The sequence below is a fragment of the Orcinus orca genome, chromosome 20, assembly GCF_937001465.1.
Source record: "Orcinus orca chromosome 20, mOrcOrc1.1, whole genome shotgun sequence".
Lineage (NCBI taxonomy): Eukaryota > Metazoa > Chordata > Mammalia > Artiodactyla > Delphinidae > Orcinus > Orcinus orca.
The window spans coordinates 33,002,745-33,027,346 of record NC_064578.1 but is presented as its reverse complement, the minus strand read 5'-3'; the positions used below and the strand labels follow the sequence as shown (position 1 = coordinate 33,027,346).

Genomic DNA, 24,602 nt, shown 5'->3' with positions numbered 1-24,602 from the left:
CTATGGTAAGCTCCCTCGTTAGCACAGTGACTAAGGATGCTTAGAAATGGCAGGATTTGGGAGGGATGTTATCTTAGTTACTCCAGAGCTGGGGCCCAATTAGCAAGGGGGAAGGGTTCTTAAAGGGACAGTGTGGCTTTTTGCAAAAATTAAGTTTTCCTACTCTGTTTTTGTTTTCCTTTTTGCACTCACGTGTGTTTAAGGAGAACCCCCTTTATGGCAAAATGCTTTTAAAATCCTCCACGTGGAAGCAGCCCAGGAGAGGAGAACACAGGCTCTTCAGTACCAAGAGCCCAGCCGAGCCCAGCCGCTGGCCTCTCTACTTGCAGAGTCGGCAACTAGGAAACTCTGCATCAATGGATGTCTGAGTACAAAGAGAACTGGGCAACTGGTCTACCTGTGCTTTCATCAGTACTCTTCTCACTCCCAAACCTGGCCCCCCAGCCCCCTCTCCAAGGCCTCTGGTTCTGTGATTCCAGATGAGAAAAAGAGGGGAGAACCAAGCTTTTGCCAGTGGTTTCAGACTTTTTGATGGCAACTCTCGCTAAGAAGGACATTGATCATTGCAGCCTGGTAACACACATACGTGGCTGAAACAGAGCTTCATAAGGCACTACTAACCCTTTAATACAGAGTGTGATATACACTGATTTTCTTATTCTATTACCCTTAAAAAATACTGCTTGGCATAACCTGCTAGACTGATTTCATAATGCACAAATATTAGGGACCCAACCCATAGTTTGAAAAACTCTGGGCCAGTTCCAAGGTGTGTGTCGATAGTTAGAGGGGTGGAGAAACAAAACTCTTTAAGACCCACAGACCTCACACTTGTCTAAAACAAGAGGCGGTTGGTTAGAAGAAAACTAAGAAAGGGTGCAGCTACTGAAGCAGCAGGAGGTGTCTGTATTATTTTGATTTGGGGCACATCACCGAATGGGTGTGAACTGTAAGGATTTCTCCTGTATGGGACTAGACAGACTATTGGAGAGAATGGAATCCAGTGTTTCCTATTCCTTCTAAAATAAATATACTTACATTTTTAAAAGGGAGTAACTCAAGTGAAGTGATCAAACAGGTAATAGTATAAGCGACTCTGATAACGTGAAATTGTGAACATGGTTAAGATTCTGATGGAAGCTGCTGGGAAATATTGATGGATATTGAAACTTTCAGGGTACACGTGGGGAAACTGGTCCACGGATCAGAAAAGTTATGCCCCAGAGTTGGCTATTGAGCAAGTCATAGCTCCAGGTTTCCTGGGGTCCAACTGTTCCTTCTCTGCGTTCTGGGTCTCAGTTTTGCTATCTTGTAAATGACAGTGGCCCTGCCTGTCTCACGGGACTGGTGTGAGATGAAACGGGTGGAAACACCCCAAATTCTAAATACCGAAGCAGCTCTGCAGGCTGCTTATCATTCCCCTTCCCATCCCTTCCATCAGGAGAGGAGCCTGCCTGCCGTGCTGGCATCTTTATCCATGTTTACAGGTGACTGACTGGGCCTCCTACTGAATGTGGCTGTGATTACAATAAGCTGATGTAACCCCTGGCCTCTCTGCATCGTGTCCACACAGACCATGCTGGGTCAGGATTCAGCTGGACCGGGTCCCATCCTGGGTCTTACGAGGAGGGACCGACTTGTGTGGCCTCCAACACCATGCCACGTGTCTTCAAAGCCCTCTACGGCACATAAGGAAAAAGCGGATCCTGGAACTGCCCTTGCAGAGGTGAGTGGCCAAAGGTCCCCCCACAGAAGATGGCCTGTTCCTGGTGGTGTGGATAAAGGCCTGTCACATCCCCCGCCCCCGTCGTCCTGGCTTTAGGGAGGATCTGAGCCAAGATGACTGGAGGTCCCTGAGTCTTTGTTAAACTTGAGCTCAGATGGATGTAGAAACACAAGACGAGCCAAATCATATGTTTAAACAGTTAAGAGGAAACCAGGCTCAGCAAGGAACTGCAACCCTGGATTTAGCCTGGGTGAATTTTCCTTCTCTGGGATTTCCTGTCCCTTTTTTGGATGTTTCTATCTATCAAATGTTCAGTGGCAGTTGGTTTAGGCCATCAACTCTGCAGTGAAAGAAAGCCTTACACTACTTGGGTTTAGCTGCTAAAATATCTACGGCTGACAAATGCACCCAAAGCTAGGCTTACATGACACAAGCTCCAGGCCTCCATCGATCTGCCCTTAGTGGAAAGAGACACCAAGCCTGAAGACCGGGCTTAAAGAAACATCCCTAACAATAAAGGCCGGCATGCAGCCCCAGCTGCCTCGGGGCAGGGACAGTGGGACTGGTGGGGGTAGGTCCTTAAGGAATGCAGAGTAAGTGAACCCAAAACTCTGTCTCCTGCAACGTTCTTAGACTGCAGTTAAAATTTAACAATTTTTTTTATGTAAATCATCTGGTATGCTCAATTGCATGGGGTCGGGGGGGCTGGGGGCTGTTGGCCAAGGAGGGAACAATGGGCTGGGATTAGATAATTTACTTAGTGCTAAAATTCCAGGAAGTTTGTGTTGATCTGGGCCTGGATCTTGTTACTTTTTAGCTCAAATCTAAATCTTTATCTTCCTAGTATACTTGAGAGGACATTTTTTTACTTAGCCATTTTTACAGTTGTAATTTTTTCCCCCTTTCATCAAATAGAGCTGGTTAGATTAGCAGCTCTTAGCACAGAGATGAAAATATTGGTAGAGCCCATTGGGCCCTGTTTTGTTTATTCTAACGGAGCAGGCTTTGATCTAAACATATTTCCTGGGGTCTGGACGAGATGACCTAATTCCTGTCTTATCCGTCTCCACTTTCTGTGAATCTCAGATTGCGTTGGACTGTGGAGCCCTTTGAAATTCACTTTACATTTTTTTCCCACTTTGTTACCCGCCCCTGACATTTGTTTCATTTGGGGTAGCAGTGTGTATGTAACTCCTAGTAAAAGACTCCGATGCTTTATTTTTCTAACAGGACTGCTAAGTTTTAACAGAGTGGGAGCTTTTTTTTTTTTTTTCTTAAATCCTCTCATTCTTGACATTCGCAACACGCCAAAAACAATAAGCAAATAATCTACTGCTAGAAATTTATGTCAACTGCAAATCATTTAGGATCTTCTATATGACACTTTTTTCCTAATTAAAAAAAAAAACAAAAACCCACTGTCCCCCACCTCCATAAACATCAGTTGAATAAACCCGGGCCAGGAGGATTGAGATGCAAGGACCCGAACTCCAAGTGAGCTTGGAGCCAGCTGGTATCTCCAACTGGTCTGCAGGAACCTGTCCCCTTCCTTACTCTGTGGACCCCATCGCCCTCCACAGCCACTGGCCTGAGGGGCTTTGGGTAGCTTGGGTCTGTCACTGGTCTCCCTTTTTCCTCCCTAGGTCCCTGTCAATCACCAAACTGCTCTTCCAAGTCTGTTTTCCAGAAAGAGGGAAGCCCCTGTGTGTGTGTGTATGGAGACGGGGGGATGAGGCTGGGGGTGAGGGGCAGCGAAGATGAAGGCGGAGACAAGAAAAAACACAAAAGAATGTAGGGAAGGAAAGACGGGAAGAGAAGGGACAAGAAGAAGGTGAAAGGATAACAGCAACACAGTTGAGCGAGAAAAAGAAAAATCATACTTACTGAAAAATGCGGGAACACCCCCCCCCCCCGCAGGTCGCTAACGTTTGTAAATTTTGAGGGATGGGCACAAGAGGGCTGGTTACATTATTCGCTGTACTTTTCTGCTTTCTTTTTACAAGTCATATTTTTAAAAATGTCACCAAAATGAATATTTTTAGTTTAGAAATGTTGTGTATTTGGCTGTCATCATTCCGGGCAGCAACAACCCAGGAAATTTGGTTCTCGGCGATTCCAAGACACACGTCAAGTTTCAGAAGGGGGAAAAGAAAGGCGAAAAAGTGAGGCGAGGCGAGGCTTGGCGGGAGGGGGTGGGGCGGTGCGTTCACATCTGCCTTAAAATAAACCCTGTTGCTTTATAAATATAAATCCATTTCTCTTCCGCCGGGCTGAACCGAAAAGCTGAGTGTATTTCTCACACTGAGAGAGGAAGCAGGCTGGGGGCGATTTCTTGTTTTGGAAATGAATGGAAAGGGCAATGGGCAGGTAATGATCAATAGATTAGAAAGACAGTCGATCGATGGATGGATAGGCAGGGACCAAAGCGGAGAGGCAAGGGAGGTGAGAGAGACCCAGACGGAGACCCCGAGGCTCCGACCTCCTCCTAAGGGCTTCGGTCGCCTCGGAGAGTCTGTCCAAACGAAAAGGCGCGTTTGCTCCCCTTAACTCATCAGAAAACGCTAGAAGGGAGGAGGTTGGTGGTGAGAGGGAAAAGAAAAAATCGCCCGCTCCCTGCCCCGCCCGCCTGCCTGGCTGGCGGAAATGGACGCGCAGCCGGGGTGGCTTAGGGCCGTGACCCCCGCACCCGCCGCGGGTGGGAGCCCCGGGATGGGGGCGGGGGTGGGGACCGCGCCGCGGCCAAGGGAGGGAGGGGGCCGGGCGAGCTGGGTCCCTCCGCTGGGCGTGTGCTCGCGAACTGGCGTCGGGGCTCGGCCGACGGGGCCCCTTTGGAGAAGCGAGCGCTGGGCGAGGGAGTCGGGGAGCGGGGGTGCGGAGGGGCGTGTGCGAGACCGTCCCTCTCGGTGGCCCGCAGCCCTCGGATGCCCCGCGGGTCCCCAGGGAGAAGCGCCCCGAGCCTAGAACCACGAAGGCCCGGCACACCGTCGTCGTCGTCGTCGTCGTGCCCAGCCCTGGGAAGGGGTTGGACGACTCCTTCGCAGCGAAAACGTCCCCACTCCGGCCCGCGTATAACAAGAGCTGCCAGAAATCCGCCTTCTCGCCTTGTCCTCACCCTTGAACAGAGGGGTCTCTCTGGGGGCGGCGTGGCTGAGGCTGGAGAGGTGCAATCGAGGAACCTCGCTAACGTGCTGAAACGTCTGGGTGATTCTGTGCAAGGCGCACAGCCCAGTCGCTGCCCTCTCAAGGTTTGGGGGCGCCCGTGTCCCCGTAAGGTCCCGGCCTGGGGTCAGCGCCCACCTTTCGGCACGCCCCGCCTGGGCCCCCAGACCACCCAGCCTGGGGAGGCGCGCCCTGAGCGGCCATGGAGTGGCCTACACCCCGATGGAAACTCTACTGGAAGGTGGCCCCGACGCTTCTCCCTTACCTGGGCGCAGGGCCACCGGCTGCCGGCGGTTCACCGCCTCTCTGGAAGAAAAATTTCGCCGACCCCTCTAGACACCAACTTTCACCCCGTCCGTTTGCTGACCCCAAAATAGTGCTCTGGAGGAAAACATGTTTCCCCTAGAACAAAAGGGAGAGAGGAGGAATCAGATTGAATTCTGATGATGCAATATTCAACTCGACAGCACTTATCCTTTGCAATGGACTTTTTCTTTCAAATATGCGTGTGTGTTTAAATGCCTAAAACCAAGTTGACCTCTTGGGTTGAGGCCCAGTTTCAGAGTCAGATTATATAACCCCCGCTGCCCCGGGAATTCTCCAGCAATGCTTCTCTCAGCCGCCTGGAAAACGACTGAATCAAGGGAAGTGAAAATGGAACAGTTGAAATGAAGCCGAGGTCTCCATGGGCACAAATATCTTGCTTAAGGAAACTTACCTGGCCGGATGGAAGCTCCTATACCAACTTTTAATTTCATATCATTTTTTCCTTTTGCTTGGGGGCAGGGGGGTTGTAAGAGGAGTGGCCAACAAGCAATTGATATTGGGAGAGTATCTAGATCCTCCAAATTAAAAAAAGAAAGGAAAAAAGAAAAAGAAAACACATGCCCATGCAAACCTGTTTCTGTTATGCCTTTTACAATTCCTTATTTAGAGAGAGATACACACTCAATTTACTGATGCCTGGGGAAATGTTAAAATACATTTCGGGGCCCTAGCTAAATAGAAATGCACTCTAAAAACACAGACACAGTATTTTGTTTTATCTGTTGCAAAAAAAAATGTATTTGATTACTTGAGTAAAATTACAGTATCTCTGTTGTTAGTAAGTATTAAATGTTAAAGAAATTGGACCCCCCCCTTTCCTTTCAACTTTCCAAGAAAGTGCATGTAACAGTCCAAGTTTTTTCTTCCATAACCTAATACAAAATAAACAAACACTATACCTGCTCTCTTGATCAAGAAGAAGCATTTGCTCTTGTAAGGAACATATGTACATTTTAATGAAAGTGATATTTGTTATTGTATATACAAGAGCATCTACATTTTCTCCACTGAAGGTTGTTCAAGATGCTATACTTAGCAGCATTGTGAAATTCCAGCACACATTTTCTATTGTGAATATACCTACAAGGCAAAATGTTACGTCTTAGTTTCAACTACCAAAACAACACTTGTATTTTCTCTAGAGAATTCTGCGTGCTTATCACTGTACAGAAACTTATTAACATTGAGGACGACTCAAGTAAAAAGCACGATACAAATAGCAGTTCAAAACGGAAAGGGTTAAATCTACAAAAAAAAAAAAAAAAAAAAAGCAGATTGAATTTTAGAACAAAAATCAAAAAAACCCAAACCTTTCAAAGAACCACACAGTTCAGTCTGTACTTTCAGTCCTTTCCTTAAATTTGTTTCGAAAGATTAGACAATGTGTTTGCTGATAAAATTTTCCAGCAGGATCAAAGTGTACATTTATATACAGATTTTATTAGAGATCTAATGCATCACTGAGGCATTTCATCAACACCAGATTCATATTAAACTGGATATAGAAAATAAGTTAATGCCAGATTAAGACCGCCTAGCAGGGCAACTTGCAATTGCCATAAATGTTACAGCAAGTTTACAGGACTCTAGTCAATTAGTATTTAGTCCAAAAATACAGAAGACCAAAGTTAACGCTTGCATCCTGTTTGCAAAGCCAGATTATATCACTAATAAATAAGCTTTCTTAGAACTCTAGAAGTTGAACAAGGTACAAAAGAATGTCTTCAGAATGTTATAGTTCAGAGATCTGGGGGGACCAGAAGGTGGGGGGCACGGGGCAAGGAGTAGGAGGCAACCATGGGTCTCATTCTGAACGGGGATGCTCTTTCTCCAGCCAGAGTGGGTTTAACTTGTGACGATCTCTTTGCTGTCTTCCACGAAGCGGGTGAAACGGAAGTTGGTTCCATTCTCGCTGCTTGCCATCTTCTCCAGGCCAGCCAGGGGCGCACTGGGCTCTGAGTTCTGGAGCTTCTCCAGGTTTCCCGTCAGCCCACTAATAGGTGAGCTGCTCCCGCTGCCCAGGCTTCCAGGAATTGGAGGGATGCCGCCGTTCTGAATGACCGAGATCTCGTTGGCCTTCATCGCCAGCCCATTGGAGAGCGCTGCTGCATACTGATTCCAGAAACTGGAAGGATCCCCACTTCCTGACCTGGCCGCCAAATCCTTCTGGAACATTTCTGGGAACTTGACGGGATTGCCTCCTAGGAATGTCATGGGGCCGTCCACGGAGAGCCGGCGACCCCGGCGGGCAGGGGCGCTGTTCCACATGTGAGTGCCCATGTGTACCTGGGATGCGGGAAGAGAGGAGAGGAGGGAGAAAAAAACGGGAGAGAGAAGAAGGGGAGAAGCTGAATAGTTGAATCTGTCTCAACTCATATCCCAACACTCGACAGGGCAAGTGGCCGCAATGTCTATTCTCATTACCTGCCCGACAGTGGGAAGGGTAACAAGAGCTGTCCACTCCAGTCCGCTGGTAATAAGGTGTCTGCTCTCTGTAGCCCTGGGCCGCCTTTCCTCTGCCCGGGCAAGGATGCCTTACTTACTCCTTTTTTATTACCTGTATTTAGCTTATAATGGCCTCAAGCAAGCCAGTCAGTCACAGATAGCTCCTTTCAGGGGGAGAATTGTTACGTCCACTCTCATTGCCATGGTAAGTATTGCATCTGACACCTTTTACCCTATAAATGTCCTTTTCAGATGGGAAGAGAGTGCCCCTCACTGATTGCCCATTGGAGGGCCTGTGCGTGGAGAGAAAAAGCCAGAACGTAATTATTCATTTCACTTTACTGGCCGCAATCTCTAGAGAAATACTCTGTCAACAGAAAAATGTACACAGTAAGAGTGTTCAACTGTTGCTCTAGAACTTAAGCATATTTGCTTTCTTTCCAACACATATCAGTAGGAAATGTTGTATGATCAATTATCATAATACCCATTAGCAGAGTGGTGACGTTACTGTTTTTAGAAAGACAAACCACACTGGACTGCAGAGTTATGAAAAGATAGATGCCAACGCTGAGGAGAACTGTAATTATTAAGTGATACGGGCAGCACACAGGCCGCACGGAGGTCTTCAATCAATACCCCATGGCAACGCTGGGCTGTCTGACTTGGTAGGTAAAGCAATTCATTTGGTGCACTTAGCGAGTCAACAGGACTGGGCCGCCGCTTCGCTTAGGTACCAAATTATTCAATGCACCGTGACATTCAGCAAAGCTGCGGCCTGCCCTAGTCCCTGCCGTGACCCCGACCTGCACGGGCACCCACATTTCTCCAGATCGGTCACGTGCAACAGGTTCCCTTTCGAGAACTCTCTCCCTGACTATCTGGACTGAAGACTCTGGGAACGTACCTTACAAAGAGTCAACGGCCAGGAGAGAGAGAGGGTGGCTAGGGTGGGTCTGGGTGAGGTACAGGTGGAGGGAGGTACCTTAAGATTGCCTTTTGTTGTAAAAGCCCTTCCACAAATAGTGCAAGCAAAGGGTTTCTCTCCAGTGTGAGTTCTCTCGTGAATCTGCAGGGCGCTCGACGAGGAGAAGGTCTTGCCACACGTGTTGCAGTAGTGCTGTTTGGGGGTCCTCCTGGGCAGAGCTGGGAGCAGAACTGGGGACGTGGCGGACGATGACAGAGGCCCAGAAGGGACGTGACTGGTGGGGGTGTCCTTACTGTCCTGAGTCGTCACATGCACGAAGCCGTTGACCTCTGTCTTGATGAGAGACGCCAACGAGTTGGCGGGAATCACCGCCGAGTTCTGATTGGGGCCAAGGTTGGAACTGGGCTCAAAGAGCTGTGATGGTAGATCTCGCATCTGATGTGTCAACATGTGTTGCTTCAAATTACCCTTGGTGGAAAAGCCACGATTGCAGACTGTGCAAATAAATGGTCTCTCTTTGGTATGACTTCTGTAGTGAATGTCCAAGGCACTCTGACAAGCAAAGGTTTTGCCACAAATGTCGCAAGCAGTGTTTTTAAATTTACCCCGGTCTCTGAAAGGGAAGAGGATCCCCAGAGAATCTTCTTTGATGATTTTCTCTGTGTGACTAGATGTCAAATCCAAAGCCCCACCGTTCACTGGGGTGGGAGACAAGCCATTGGCAAAGTCGCTTGCCCCTGCTCTCTGTGGCTTCTCCTCGGCGCTGGGTGACTTGTGGAACTCCTGGGTGCTGTTGGATGGGGACAGAGCCTGCATGGAGGAGGTAGACTCTGAGATGGCCGGGCTGCCAGCACTCTGGCTCTCCATGTCACCACCCACCGAGGACGAATCGTTGGTCAGGATGTCCCCCTCGACCGACCCGTTCTCCACTGACTTCAGGCTGGCCTGCAGCTGCTCTGCCAGGCCCGCATTGATCATCTTCATCTGATTTTCCAAAGCAGCAATGCTCGACATCTCTAGAGGCAAAGGCGAGGAAGACAGGCTGTCTTGGGACGCATCCGCGGACTTGGGCGTGTCCGGGATGCTGCCCTCAGGACAGTCTTCCATGTTTTCATCGGAGAAGTTGTCTAGGTCATCAAAATTTTTCTCATCAAAGGAGCCCGTGTCAGACTCCATGGACTCGGGGTAGCTGTCAGGGACCGGGGTGTTGGGAATCTGGCCCCCCATGTGCATTCGGATGTGCTGCTGTAGGACAACGGCGTTCGTGAACTTCTTCTGGCAGATGGGGCAGGAATGCTGGACTCTGAGCGGGGGCATAGCACGATGGACGCTGTAATGGGTTTTCAGGTTCCCTTTCGTGGTGAAGGCCCGGCCACAGATCTTACACTTAAAGGGCCTCTCCCCGGTGTGGGTGCGGTAGTGCATCTTCAAGGCGCTCTGACAACTGAGGACCCGGTGGCAGATGACACACTCATTGGGGTCAGTGGCCTTCTTGTCAATGTTTTCGACCAGCTGCTGAAGCTTGGATGTCTCTGAGGCCTGGGCTGAGTCCAAGAGTCCCCCAAAAGGAAACTTCGACTTGAACTGCTCGGACATGAGCGGCAACAGAGGGTTGGTGAAAGTCGAGGCACTGCCTGGGCCAACGTCGGACGCTAGGGAGCTCAGCACGCCAGTGCTCACGGTTGGGGCTGAGCTGGGGACCACGCCGCTCTCTTCGCTTTTGCCACTGGAGGGGGGCCCAGTGGAACCTTCTGCTTCCTCTGGGAGCCCACCCGGGTTTCTCGAGGCCGGCTCGGGAGCCCCGGAGTCACTTTTGACGGAGCCCGGGGGGCTGGCGGCAGAATGGCTGATGGGGATGGGGGCTGGCTCTTCGGTCTTGATGAAGGGGGTGAGGCTTGGGAGGGTCGGGGGCAACGGCAGGCCGACTGAAGTGGTCAGAGTGGGCAGGACCGGTTTGGTGTCTAGCCAGCTGGTGACCGGCTTTTCTGGAGGAATGGACATGCCGTAGGGGATGCCGGTACTGGTCGGGATGTTGTCCAAATGCTCAGGCACGGGATAGGGGTTCATCTGGATGTGAGGGTATTTCTCTTTGTGGCGCTGGAAGTGGACTTTGAGGTTCCCCTTGGTGGAGAACCTGTTCCCGCAGATGTTGCACTTGAACGGCCTCTCTCCGGTGTGGGAACGGAGGTGGATCTGCAAGGCACTGTCGCTTCCGAAGACCTTCGCACAGAACCTGCACTTGTGTTTGAAGAAGGCCTCGTCCGAAGCGCTTTTTGCTTCGAAGGCAGTGACATTTGGTGGCTTGCTTTTTCTTTGCTGGGCCAAGGCAGACAAGGAGTTTAAATCCTCTGCCGTCGTTCCGATGTTGGGCAAAGGGCTGGGGAAAACCGAGTTAGCAGGGGCCGGCTGAGGTAGAAGTGGATTAGATGCAGGACTCAATAGACTGCTTATTGCAAAAGCTGGTGAGGAAGATGCCGAGACTGCGGGGTTGCCGGCATGGGCATGGGAGGCACCCGCGCTCGAAGCCACTTTTTCCGAGGAGGGGGTGGGAACTGCCGCCGCCAATATGTGAACGCTGGGGGAAGAGCCGCTGTGGGGTGGACCGATGGTGTTGCCAGAACTGCTCTGAGGTAGCTGGATGGGGGGGAGCTGTTTCACACCGCTGATGCTGGCAGATTGGCTAGCGAGGCTCTGTGCTAACCCAGCTGCTGCCGCCAGCTGCTGAGATAAATGGGAGCTGAGTGTGGACAAGGGGTTGGCAGATGTTCGTACAGTACCTGGAGAAGGACTAGAAGATGTTGGCAAGTCTGTGTTCTGAGAAGCCAACAGCAATATTTGGTGACGAATCTGTTCGATCAGTTGCAGCTGGTGGATCTGCTGCTGCTGCAGAGCTAAGAGCTGGTCCATCAGGGCCGGGACGGCCAGCTTGCCTCCGGAGGCCCCACTGCACCTCGCTTCCTGGGAGAACTGGGCCACCGCCACCTTGGTGCTCTGGAGGTTCTCGATGATGACGTTGCTGTTGATCACAGAGAAGTTGCCCAGTGTTGTCAGGTCCCCGAGTTGAGGTAGAGAGGTTGTGATCGCTGAGGTACCTGGGCAGGAGCTGCCGCTGCTGCAGCTTGGGGGGGCACTGCTGTCGCCACCGCTGCTCAGGGGGCCGCTGGCGCCTTTGCTGGCCGCTGGGGCCTCCACCTCCATGGACTCTTCCCTGTCCGGTCCGTGGGGTTCCGCCAGGTCACTGCAGTCTCCTTGCTCTGTCTTGTTAGCCGTGTCGTTCATCTGTTCCTCGGGATGATCCGGAGTGGGGCTGGGGGAGAAGGTTTCAGGCGGGGACGCTGGACTTTCATTTACAATTAAAACTAGTTGGTTTTTAGTACAGTTCTTCTTGTGGAGCAGAAGATCTGACAATTCAAAGAACTCGGCGCAGCACCGGCCGCAGACGTGGGCATCCTTGCTCTTAGTGGTGCGGTTGGGTTGACCCTTCTCTGTGTCTCCTGCAAATGTCAAAAGGAGCAGGGTTAGCGAGTGAGCCAGGACACCCAGACATCCATGACTTCAAAAAAAGAGAAAGGGGTTGATCAACTCTTTTCTCCCTGCGAAACTCAAAACGGTGGCCCCTGAAAAACAATCAATATTCCCTAAGAACAATCATGATTAAAATTTTAGGCTGTTGGAGGACTTCCTATCAAGCTGGTATCTCCGAGAGCCAGGACCTTCAGGTCATCCATCAAGATATAAAATACTGCGAACTGCAGGCATTGGTGCATAATGAAATTCCATAGCAAAATATCGATTTCCAATATTTTATACACGTTATTGTCTACTCATCCAGAGACGGTCCAGCCACCATCCTGAGGACTTATTAGGCTCTTGAGTTTCTGTCAACCTTATTCATTTTCAACTGATTCAAAGATACCTGTGACAGTTTGTTCTGTCACTAAACTAATTTGTAGTCATTCAGGTTCCAATCAGTGGTTGACAAGGGGGAAAAAAATGCATATCACCAAGCTGAAGACGGACAACTTGAAAATCACCTCCAGCCCCTACCTAGATCCTGAGCTACGTCTGATCCGTGACAAGCACACTTTAGCCACATCAGTAAGAAATCCTCCAGACCGCTCAAGACTCAGTGGAACACAAGAGAAAGCAACGTGCGCCCCCACCCCCCCCGCCAACACACACACACACACACACACACACACACACACACGAGAGAAACACAATGATCATAACCCGTTACAAGGCCTGCCTGGCACCTATATATCACCCTGTGGCATGTTTATTTTTAAAATTAAAGAACGCAACTGTGGCTACCATCCCGCTAATCAAGGAATATATGCCACTATGTTCCAAATGGCAACATTATGCCTCTAAATATTTCAGCAAAAGTGCTCTATGTATAAAGACTGGCACAGGATTTACATTTCTGATTAAACATCAACTTAAAGAAAGATGTGCAGCTAAGGGGAAGTGAAGAATAATTCTTGGTTTCCAGTTTGGAAATGCTTTGCAATTCTCCTTGTCTGAATGCCTTTAAAAACAGTTTGCTCTTAACTGTTATCAATTGTTTAACAGATTGTCCTGAACCTTTCATTATAAAATCCCTTTATTTCATGTTTGTTTCCACTGGTTGCTCAGATTTCTTCTCACTAAGATCCATTTTAAACATAAAAATCTCCAACTCCAAGCTAACATCCTATTCAAAGACAGGATGGCGTCCCATTGTTTGCCCAGCATGGGGAACACCAACTTCTGTTGTACAAATGGTGTGTGGTCATCTCCGAAGGCTGTGAAAAAAAAAAAAAAAAACTGTTTAATTCAAGGATTACCTCCCTGTGTGCTTTTCTGCAGAACTGAATCAGATAATAGTTAGTTTCCATGACTTCCAAATTGAATCTCCCAGAAAACTTGCAGGGGGAAAAAAAAAAAAAACTAATTGCAAATATGAATAAACGCAAAATCAAAATGCTGCTTTTTCAGTAAACTTAGAGTTGACTCAAAAGAGCCTGCCATTTGCCTCTTTGTAGTAAACATCAAAAAAAAAAAAAAAAAGGAAAAAGAAAAGAAAAGCTTGAGTAGTTTTGCATTCCAGAAAATATAATTAATACCCAAATACTAACTTCTGAAAATTCCTTAACTCTGTTTGCCTTGAGTGATACCACAGTTGATTAGAAGCCCTGGTAAAGTATGCCAAATGTATGCGCACTTTAGTCACTGGGAGGGTTATTTGAGTAGCTAAGTTATACTTAACAAGCTAGCTTTCCTAATACCCATCTTTTAATCTCCGCAAGGGTATAGTGCAAAATGCATTAACAATACAAAACAAATCTTGGTTGGAGCAGAAAATACCAATAATGATTCAGTTTTAATTTAATGTTTAATCATCCTAATTGGCACAGGATTCCTCTGCACATTCAAGGTGCTGTTTTAAGCCCTTTCTGTCTCTCTCCCTGCTTTAAAATAATGTAAACAAAATACGCTAAAGTTATGTTGCTTAACTTGGGATGAAAATAATGTGACAAAAATTCTGTTTAAAGTTTCTTATTTTGACAACCAATTTTAAATGATGCATCCATTTCAGATGCTTATTTTAAACTAGGAAATGCAATTCCTAATATATTCAACCGAAATGTTATTTCTTTCTCTTTGCACATTTCCATATGTAATGGTTATGTTTCCATCTACTTTTACAGCCAATTATGAAGGAACAAAAGCTATTCTGTTTGTTCACACATTTTCAACAAAATGCATTAAAACTATTATGTCAGCATGTTCTATTAAGCTCTGCATTCAGTGGAAAATACTTTTCAACCAGCTCACATTTATCAAAACATAAAGCCACTTTAAAACACAGTTTTGCTTGGTCAGCTGGGCTTAGACAAATAATGACAGATTCAGAACTAAATAACTAGCAAGGGAAATCAGAAAACTGACTTCGTCAATTGTACACATTACAATGCAGTTGTTTCAAATATTTAGCACATCTGTGCTCACGATTAAAGGGCATTTTTAATTCTTTATAACTTGCAAACATCTGATATTCTCATAATATAGAGAGAAAATAAAAAAGGTTACTTTACAGGATTTAGCTGATTATTACTTTCCTGTGCTCCAATTCTGCATTTGTGCTGTTTCAAGACTCACTTGAGAATTTTCAAGTTTTTTGACCTGAACATTTTTACATTTAGGGTTGTGCTAACTGGATGGAAAATATAGACATTTAAAAATAAGTGCCTGCCTTCTTCTAAGAGACTGTGTTTAGAAAAAGCTGCCTATATTTTACCTTAGATTTTCACATTTTAATAAGCTGACATTTGATCTCACTGTAGAGTCAACTAATTTAATTTCCTGATGTTTATGAACACCAAAAAAAAAAAATCCTGATATCTATTTTGATTTATTTCAAAAGCAGGTGTCGCTACACTATCATCGTACTTAACTTTAAATCTATCTGCCTTCTGAACAGAATTCCAACGAAACAGCTTTATAAAAAAAAAAAAGATGAAACATGAGGACTAGCTTGAATCTTTAACTACCAAAGGAAATATTTTAAGTTGTGATAAGATACACACACACACACACACACACACACACAAACATGTTCTAATTCATTTTTCTGACCATTTGCTATCTTGCATCTCTCTCAATAATCTGTTACACAGGATTGCAACTGGTGACCCCCTTATAGTAAATACAGTCGCCTTGTTCCCTGTACTATGGTGAAAACAATATTCCAGTTCCTCTCCTATGGATTTTGCATACAAATTAATTTTGTAATCGTGGTCATATAGAAAAATTTAAGAAGTAGTGGTTTTCTAAGTATGTACACACAAAAAGATATTTGGAATTTTCTGGGTTTCTTTTCCCCCGCTCTGGGTCAGGAGAGGAGGTGATCTTATAGCTCCAGCCAATGTATATGAAAATCCCAGATGTTTTAGTTCTCATTGTACCGTTTAGGTTCTTGACGCCCATTTCAAATGTGTCAGTTTTCATCATCTGAACTAAACATTGCAGAATAGGAGACAGAAAATTGAACTGTTCCAGTGTATCCGTCTGCTGAGAAAACAAAAATACAACTATGCCCCACACTGAAAGGTTTAGCCAGCCAGGAAAACAAAACAAAACAAAACAACACAACAGCCCTACTGTACCATGTTGAGTTTTCCTTTTTGGAGCTCCCCGGAAAGACCCTTCACTTGACTTCCCATTACCTTCAGCTCACATTAAGATTTTTAATAGAGCCTCACAAGATTGTGATTTTGGAACCTATCATTTTAACTGGCTGTTCCTTTTTGTAGACCAATTTCGAAAGGCTATCACAAACATTTTTGATTGATTGGTCTTTTCTCGTTTTCTTTTTCTTTCACAGACCTGGGAAAAACCTGCATCCGAATAACCAGCTTAAGATTCCAAAGCAATTTTCAACACCGCCACATATGCTCTGCATATTTTCTGTAATGTCTTAAGTTTCCTCTATGGGATATGCAACCACATGACACATTTTACTGGCCCCCTTCAAGTCCCCTCACTGTTCTGACTGGGATTAGCGTATTCTTGAGGGGAAGAATACAAGGGAAAATCTCTGAAAAAATAACAACACGGACAAGACAGTCCTTTGAAAATCGTGATACCAGCCCACCTAATGTACACAATAAATGAAAGGGGAAAATGTCTTCCCCTTGGATGAATCAAACTGAACACTAGATGGGGTTCCAGTTGCAAGGGTTTGTTCAAAAACTTCTTTGTGGCTTTCCTCTTCCAGTGACGCGTAAAAGAGACTGCTTAAGGCGAGATCTAAACTTTGACTACATAAACATTGGCAAAGGCACAAGAAACTAAATCCCTGTTGTTTGAGGGTAAAACTGAGCTATGGGAACTACCTGTCAATCTTCCCCTTTGGGGGTCTGGCATCTGAGGGTGACAGGGGAATAAGGTTAGGAAAAGAAGCCAAGCTGATAAGGTGAAACTAAAATAAACTTCGAACTTCCTGCTAAGTGACTAGCGAGACTCAATTTGGGGGTCACTGGGAAGATTCTGAAGGACATATTATGATCTGGACCTTGTCACCTCTGCATGGGAGGAGGCTAGCAAAGGTTAAAACAGCTCGACACATCTAGGTTTTCTAAAGCCTGGCACACCGACTTTTTTTCTTTTGGAGGGGGAGGGGTGCTGGTTCTTGGGATAATTTACCATCTCCTTCGTTCAACTGCTCAATGACTGCCGTTTTGGTAATCTAAGAATATTTGGGAAGACTGGGCTAGCTGTATCAGGCGGTACCTTAGAATAACCGAATTAAGTCTACAGAAGGAATTAGTTCTGGTTACTCCACTGAGCTTGGCTTTTCCCAATTTCAAAAAAAACTGAACTGCTGGTCTAAGTCTCCCCCAGCTTTTCGGTAAGATCTCTGCATTAAAAATTTGGGTTTCTGCTTTCTAAAGGACTGTGGGTCAAGACACCTTGCTACCTGCGAAAGTAGAAAGAAATGAAATAAAGTCCCCAATGAATAACCTATAAATTGGCACTCGTGCCTATAAACCATAGGTGAACCTGGATGTAAAATAAATCACAAAACATTCGGTATCACAAATCCACTTTAACACATGCTTTCTCGTGTCCATCCACCCTTCGCTTGTTTGTGTGTTTGTCACATTTTTGGAAGTGTGTACAGCCTGCAGCAAATCCCCCCCCCAAACAGTTTGCATTTTCTCAACCAGAATCTTCCATTATGCCACAAACTTAAAATAGGCCTGATTAAACATGAGTACTTTCCAACTGCTTTATCGTGCAGGTGTCCGTTTTTCAAAAAAAGCAATTAATTACAGTTCTCTCTAACCTTTGGGCCCAGAAATCAATGTGTTGCCATTAAGATGCTCACAATGAGTAAATTACTTTGGTAAATAATAGAATTTCATTATTAATATAAATAAGAGGAATTTTTATGATACTTTATATGAGAGGCAGGGTGTTATCTCCAGTTCATGATGCTTTTATCTTTCTTCCAATATGATCTTTTCCTTGAAAAAGCTGGGCACCGAAATCCTTTCTTAATAGATGAATGGAGTCTCAGTGGGCCATCCATGTAGTTCCAGGAATCTTAAAAACACTACCCAAAGAAGAAAAACCCAACACACACACACACACACACACACACACACACACACCCTGAAATCCAAATCTCTAGTAAAGAACCCACATATAAAATCATTAGATTCTAATGTGCCCGTTCCTCAGAATTATTTATCTCGGTAAATAATTTTCCCAATGGCAGTCATCTTTCTACAAGTAATTCGAGACTTGTTGAATATCATTTAAGAGACAAGTAAGGTGCTAAAATCTTGGTTTCATAGGAAACAGAAAAAATCCCCCAGTTTATTTTAGGGTTTTATAGGTGCACCAAAAGTAGAATTAAAATATGAACATCATAAGACTGACCAAATAATCTTGTTTTCTTGAACTTGTTCCGATGAAGTTATCCTCCGGGCTGCTGAGCCTGGCTGGGATTTTCTTTGTATGCGCGCACACACTTAAACACACACAGGCGTGACATGCAGCACAGCAAGCCTGGCTGCTCCCAGCCTTGGGAGTCGCTCCTTCAGGGCTCTGGTAACTGGGGTCTACAAACTTTTCTAGGTCCCACTCTGGGCTGAGCTCACGAAATTGCAGATGCCAGCATCTGCTAAGGGTACCGCCGACTAGATTTCATTTGGTGTGTTCAACATTTCATTTGCCATATTGTAAGCCCATCTCAAGACAGAAAAAAAAGTAACCACATTGTTTAAGGAAAGGTTTATCTTCTAAAAATTTAACAATTTTGTGTATATTAAGACAAACAAACAAACAAACCCGCAAACCAAAAAACAGAACCCGACAGACAACTCTTTGAAGTGTATTTTCTGGGTGGATAGAAGAATGGGTTGCTGAATATACTGCATGAAAGGTGGTGACTTTTTAAAGGTAACTTGGAGACAAGTCATGATCTCTCAGTTCTCTGTATCTCACAACTATTCCCAAATAAAAAGAACTGGAGTGTGTAAGGCCCTCCTGTAAATCAGACATGGAGGAGGATTAGTTGTGTACTAATATTATTACAACATACTAAATCCTGTAACCCTATTACAAAATCTACCCTCTAGGCAGCTTCTCCTAAACTTATTGTTCAACCATGTAAAAACAGTCATAATCTAAAACCATTACAACTGGAGAAAAGGAGGGGGGTAGGGAGAGGTGAGAAAGGGGGCTGGGAGGGGAGTGTTTCCTACGGTGCCCCTAACAGTTTACTGCCTCTTAGGACAATGAACCAGCTTTGGGGGATAAAAAAGAAAGAAAAAAGAAAGGAAGGAAGGAAGGAAAAAAGGAAAAGAAAGAGAAAAAAGAAAGAAAGGAAACTTGATTCAGTGACTTAACTAACTTACCTCAAAGCTCAAATAAACTACAAAAAAAAAAGTCCTAATAAATAATAATGGTAAGAGGTAGTGAACTCCATTTATGCTATCGCTTTATGAGAAGCCTTAACTATTAAAAACTCTGGATTCAGAAAGCGACAGGAAAAAGGCAAAGATCTAGCAAGCATCAATTCTCTGGGAAGCCCGAGCCTTTATTTTTTCTTTTTTGAAAATACAGAAAATCAGTACACATTTATTAAAAAAAAAAAAGACTTAAAAAACTCTTGCCTCTCCTCCCATGAGGTTTGGTCCTCTACAAACTGTTAACTTTAACAGTATTACTGTGAGGACGGTCTCACCAGAAACTTTAGGAAAGATGGGTGTGGGAGTGAGATGCAGAAGAGACCAGCTGAGAAAACCCAGAAAAATACCGAGGCAGCGGCCTTGGGTAATTTCACCTCACTGTACCTCGACTACCCGGTCTCGCCTGGGGTGGAAAGCGGGGATCAGGGGTTCTTCTCAGCGGACTGAGAAATCGCAGAGGCTCTGGGTAAGGCTTGAAGCTCCAGAAAGTACTGGGGTGGAGGGAGCAAATATTGTAAACAAGTTCCTTAATCGGTCTCTGTTCTCCCCAATTTCTTAAGGGACCCCCCACGCCAGGAGTCCCCTTTCAGGACAGTCGGGGTTTAGAGGGTGGGAGTCCCTTCGCTCCTCTGCCTGGGTTCTGCGCGGGTCCCTGCGCCCCAGCTCTGCTGAGAAGCAGGCCTCTCAGGAAGGACCCCGGGACCCTGGGGCCCGGGCGGCCGCAGAGTTTAGGGGACAGAGGTGCCGACCAAAGGGCACGCTTCGGAGCCCTATCGGGGTCCAGTTCCCTCCTCCACACCCCAAAATGACACCCGGGACTGGAGCATCCCGAGTCGCGGAGACCGCTTGGGGGTTGCCCCTCGTCCTTCCGCAGCCGAGGGGCGAGCATTGTGCCCGGGGAACCGAGCCCGAGCGCCGCTCCATCGCCTCTGGCCCTGGGCCTGGGAGCTCGGAGGCCCCCTAAAGTGAAACACCTTTAGGAATAAGGAAGGATTCGAGGTGTCCTCCCTCTGTACCCCCGACTCCCTGCCCGGATCTCTCCCACTCTCGGCCTTAGCTCCCTAACACAAACTTTGTTCTGGACTTGTTCGTTCCTTTCGGGACCCCTCAGCTGTCGTCTCCATCGTAAGAAGCCAGTGCCTCTGTTTTAGGGGGATTCTCTCGTGGCTAGATAGCACCCCAGGTCTGAAAAAACGACCCTTACGACTCCTGGAAGTACAAGGTACCACGATCCTCAGCGGGAGCCAACCGAGTTTAAAGATTTCTTGGGGGGCGCGGGGGATGCATGTGTTGGGAGAAGAGATGCTGGGATAAACTTGGGTAGCCGGACACCGACACTTTCCCCCGCCTGCCGGCACTCAGTCTGGGGAGCTGCAAAGAGCACTCTCCACTCCGGCCTCCACCCCAGTGTGTCAGGCACGGGCGCCCCAACACAGGTCCCCATCTTCTTGCAGCTCCGAACTCCCAAAGGCACCCCATTCCGCGGTGCGGGCCCGGGAGGAGTGGGAGCGTTGGGGGGAGGGGGAGCGCGGCGCAGGGAGCTCCCCCCACGTTCCGAGTTGAGCCCAGAGCACAAAGTAAACTTCCTTCCCTCAGGCAGCAGGGCCAGGGCGGCGGAGGCCAGGCCGGGGCCCCGGGCGCGGGCCGGGAAGCGCGTGGAGCCCAGCGCAGGCAGGGCCCGATGGCCTCTGCCCGCACCCGCGCCCCGCCGGGCACCCGGGCCCCTGCCGCAGCTTGGCGGGTTCCGGGCTCCGCTCCCCGGAAAAGCCGGGACGGAGAAGCAAGGCCGGCGTGCCCTCTCTCCTCCCCACAGGAGGACCCAACAACTCCGGAAAGATCCTGCCGGGAGAAGTGTTTGCTTTCCCCGTTGCAAGGGGGGAAGCCCAGCAAAGGCAAATTGAAAATTAAAAAGAAAAAAAAAAATCGCGGAGTCGAAAAGGCGATTCGGAACGCGGCGGCGGTGCCGCGGCCGGGCGGTGGGCGCAGGGGTCAGCCGCGTGTGCGTGGGTGCGAGTGCGCGTGAGTGTGAGTGCGAGTGCGTGTGTGCGCGTGTGTGTGTCCGCGGCGCGGTCCGGAGCACTCACCATCTCGCCGGGGGAGCGAGGCCACTTCGGGGTCGGATTGGAAATGTTGAGGCTTCGCTTGCTTCCTCCGCGACATGCTGGCTCAAACATCAGCTGGGGCAGAATAAAAAATTACTAAAAAAAAATCTTCTCAAAATTACGGAAATCGAGCGGCGGCGGCGGCGGCGGCTCCCCCCGCCCGCCGGCCCGCCCGCCCCCTCCCCGGCTCCCCGGCCCCGGGCGCAGCGCGCATGTGTCCTGCTATAATTATGATTATCAATAATGCATTGCGATTAATCATAGAGGGGCTCTTTGAAAGGCGATTGGCACCGGGCCAGCGCTATTCAAACCCGCTCGCCTTAATCAATTAGTTCGTGATTTGCTGCAGACCCCTGTCTCTCCGCGCGCTGGCCCAATAAGCCGGCCGCGGGGCTGGCTCTGCGCGCCGCGCCGCCCGACACTGGGTTAACCCTCTTCGCGACCGCCAGGGACTCCGCGGCCGGGCCGCTGGGGGCCTGCCTCCTCGCCTCTGCGCACCAGGCGCCCCGGCCTGAGCCCCCCTCCCTCCCTCGGCCCCCCCGTCCGGGGCTGGGCCGACCCAAATTAGCATGCCCTCCCCGGAATTAAGCCTCCCCGGGTGGGGGGTGGGGCCGGACGGCGGGGCCTGGGGACCCGGGCTGCAGGCGCGCGGCGAACTTCCCAACTCCGGCGCTAGGCGCGCCGGCCCGCGGGGGGAGGGAGTCCCGTGGCGGGATTTGGGGGTAGGAAGTCCCGTTTCTTGAGTGTTTCTTCGTTTCTTTAACAGCTACCAGAAAGCAGCCCACCCCCACACCCATTAAAAAAAAAATAAGCGAGTGGGGAAGAGCCAGCCCCACGCCGGTCCGCCTCCCGCCCGCGGCCAGGCCTCCCTCCCGCTCGCCGCCTGGCTCGGCGCTCCTTCGCCCCGAGTTCTCCATCCCCTGGATCCCGGGCTCGCGGGGCGCGGAGAAGAGGACCAAGGAAAGGTTTGGGAACATGACGGGTTTGGGGCTTTGGGGGGGAGGGGCAGCTCTCCCGCCACCCCGATCCTCCTCAAAGGGCCCCGATCCTCCAGCCTCTCGCTTGCTCCCTCGCTCCCTTTCTCTACCTCGGACATTCCCAGGACAATTAGGGCTGAAGTTTTCGGGAGAAGCGGCCCCGAGCCCGTGGGATAAGGGGGCGGCCCGGCTCCGCCCAGGACCCCTCCCGGACCTCCCCCTCGGCAGCCCGGGTTGGCTGCAGGGTGCGTCACTCCGCGGGGAGGCGGCGGCGGCCGTGGCGCCGCAGATCCCGGGGCGGGCGGCGAGCGGGGACCGGCCTGGGATCCGAGTTCAGCTCCAGCTGGGGGGAGGGGAGGGGCCGCCGCTTACCCAGCACGCTGCAACCCTCCCCTGGCCTCGGGAGGCGCGGGCCTGCCCCGCTGGGCTCCGGGCAAGGCCAGTCCCCGGGACCCCTGGGCTCCCCGACCTGGGGGAGGGGGCCGTACCCCAGGCTCCTGGCGAGGTGACCGAGCTGAGCCGGGAGTGAGAGGGGGGGTCCTTGTCCGCAGCTGCCTGGCGCGGCAGAAGCTCGCCTCCACCTCTCAGGCACTTGCCGACAGCGGCGCCCAAACTTTTCGCACCAGCTCCATCTCCCCAGGCTGCGATGCAGCCTCCCCACCCGAGCCCCAGAGCCCGGAATGGGGATCCCGGGGCCCGCACTCCCTCCGCTGGGCTCGGGCGCCCGCGAACCTGAGGTTCAGTCCTCGTCTCAGCCTAGCTCTTCCCCCTCGCGCCTCAGGGTCTCCTCGCTCCAAGGTTCCCGAAGTCCTGCGCCCGAGGGACAAACTAAACTTCGGTTGAGTAATGGGGAGGAGGGGGGTGCAGATACACAATCCCTGCCCTATCTCGCGATCGGGAAAGGAGAGGGCTCATAAGGACGCCCCAATTCGGGAGCGCCCTGGAGTCTGGAGAGGAACACAGTCGGTTCGCGCGAAGTGGGCACCAATCTTCGGGTAGAGTTTCGGGTACTCCGGACCCTACTGCGCTCCCCCATGACTCTCTCTAGCTTCTTTGCGCCCCCCCCTCTTTTTAAAAAACCTAAATCTTTTGTGTGCGGGTGAATGTTTCTGTTTTCCTCCTGGAGACTTTTTCTTGGTATAACTTCTCCTTTCTTTCTCCTTGTTCGCCCTTTCTTCACCTTTTCTCCCGCTAATTTTTCCTCTCTTCTGCCCTCGCTCGGCTCCTAACACACGCGCACACACACGCACACCCTCTGCTCCTCGCTCTTTCTCCCCAGGTCCTGTTGGTTACAGTAGATTTTGATAAAAAGACAAACGAAGCTATCAGTGGGGCTGATGTTGAAGAATGAAGATAATAATGTTTCCATAGGTGGTGCTTCAAATGCCATTATTTCTCACTGAATATTTAAAGAGATCCCTCGGCAAAGATGGATCTGCCTGCTCCTGGGGTGCGAGCCGCTCGCTTCCCCTAGACACCCGGGAAGGTGTGCAGGAACACGTGTAAACCCTCCACACACACACACACACACACACACACACACACACACACACACTCCGCAAACTGTGATCCTCGCAGACACCCCAACCCGCGCTCTCCCAGGTACACGAACGCGGCCGTATGCACTTGCACACTCGTTTCTCCGCTTATGCCCGCGTTTGGAGCCGCCCCGCATCCGTCTCTAACAATCTTGGCTTCTTTAAAGTCCGGGCCTACGGAGCACCGCGTGCTGCCAGGAACCAAGCGGAGCTGGCGATCCCGCAAACCCCTCTTCCCGGTTCGCGCCGCGTGCTCCGCGGGAAGCTCTCGGGGAGTAGCTTCACACGTGTTCGTTACTTGCTCTGTGTGTGATTAAGATTAAGGGCGGGGGGAAGCTTTCCCTCCCCCCCCAAAAAAAACCACCAAAACAACCAACCAAACGAAATGCACACGCAAAAGCAGCTTCGCGATGTTTAATTAAAAATGGGCGAACAGAGACGAATTAATTGGGGAGATCCAAACTTTAATAACTTTTTTCGTTCTTTTGCGCCTTCGAAGGCGTAGAGGCAGGGGTCTCGCTCCGTGCGCAGCGTCCCCCGCTAATTTCTTGTTTGTTTTCTTTCCCTCTGTGGCCCGGAGAGAGGAGAGGGAAGGTGGAGGAGGAGGGATGGGAGGAGGGGAATGGTTGGAATGGCCGGGAGAGGAGAATTGGTCTTTATTGTTGACGGCAATACATCGATTACGGGCCATTGTCTCAGGCCCAAGTTCCGTGGTTCGCAGCCACCGGCGCCGAACTGCCAAGGCGCACGGGTGAGGCTTCGTGTACTGCGAGGCAGAGAAATAATTAAATTAATAGAAACGGAGAGAGAGTGCGGGTCGATTTGCACTTTTGAGCGGGTCGAAAGAAGGCTGGGAGTGCGAGTGAGGTTGCCAGAGCTGGAGCCCGTCCCCACGCCCTGCTCACTCAGGAGACCTGTGCGCTCTACTGGGGGT

At 49.3% G+C, this 24,602-nt stretch overlaps 1 protein-coding gene across 1 annotated transcript; it reads right to left on the bottom strand.

Moving 5' to 3' along the window:
- Positions 1–5,926: 5,926 nt before the first annotated feature.
- SALL1 (spalt like transcription factor 1) lies at positions 5,927–21,343 on the bottom strand. Its single transcript, XM_049703350.1, has 3 exons — positions 21,136–21,343; positions 8,643–12,079; positions 5,927–7,498 (listed from the first exon to the last, which is right to left on the bottom strand). The coding sequence occupies exons 1-3, from the start codon at positions 21,209–21,211 to the stop codon at positions 7,058–7,060; spliced, it is 3,954 nt and encodes a 1,317-aa protein (XP_049559307.1). The 5' UTR covers positions 21,212–21,343; the 3' UTR covers positions 5,927–7,057.
- Positions 21,344–24,602: the final 3,259 nt, after the last annotated feature.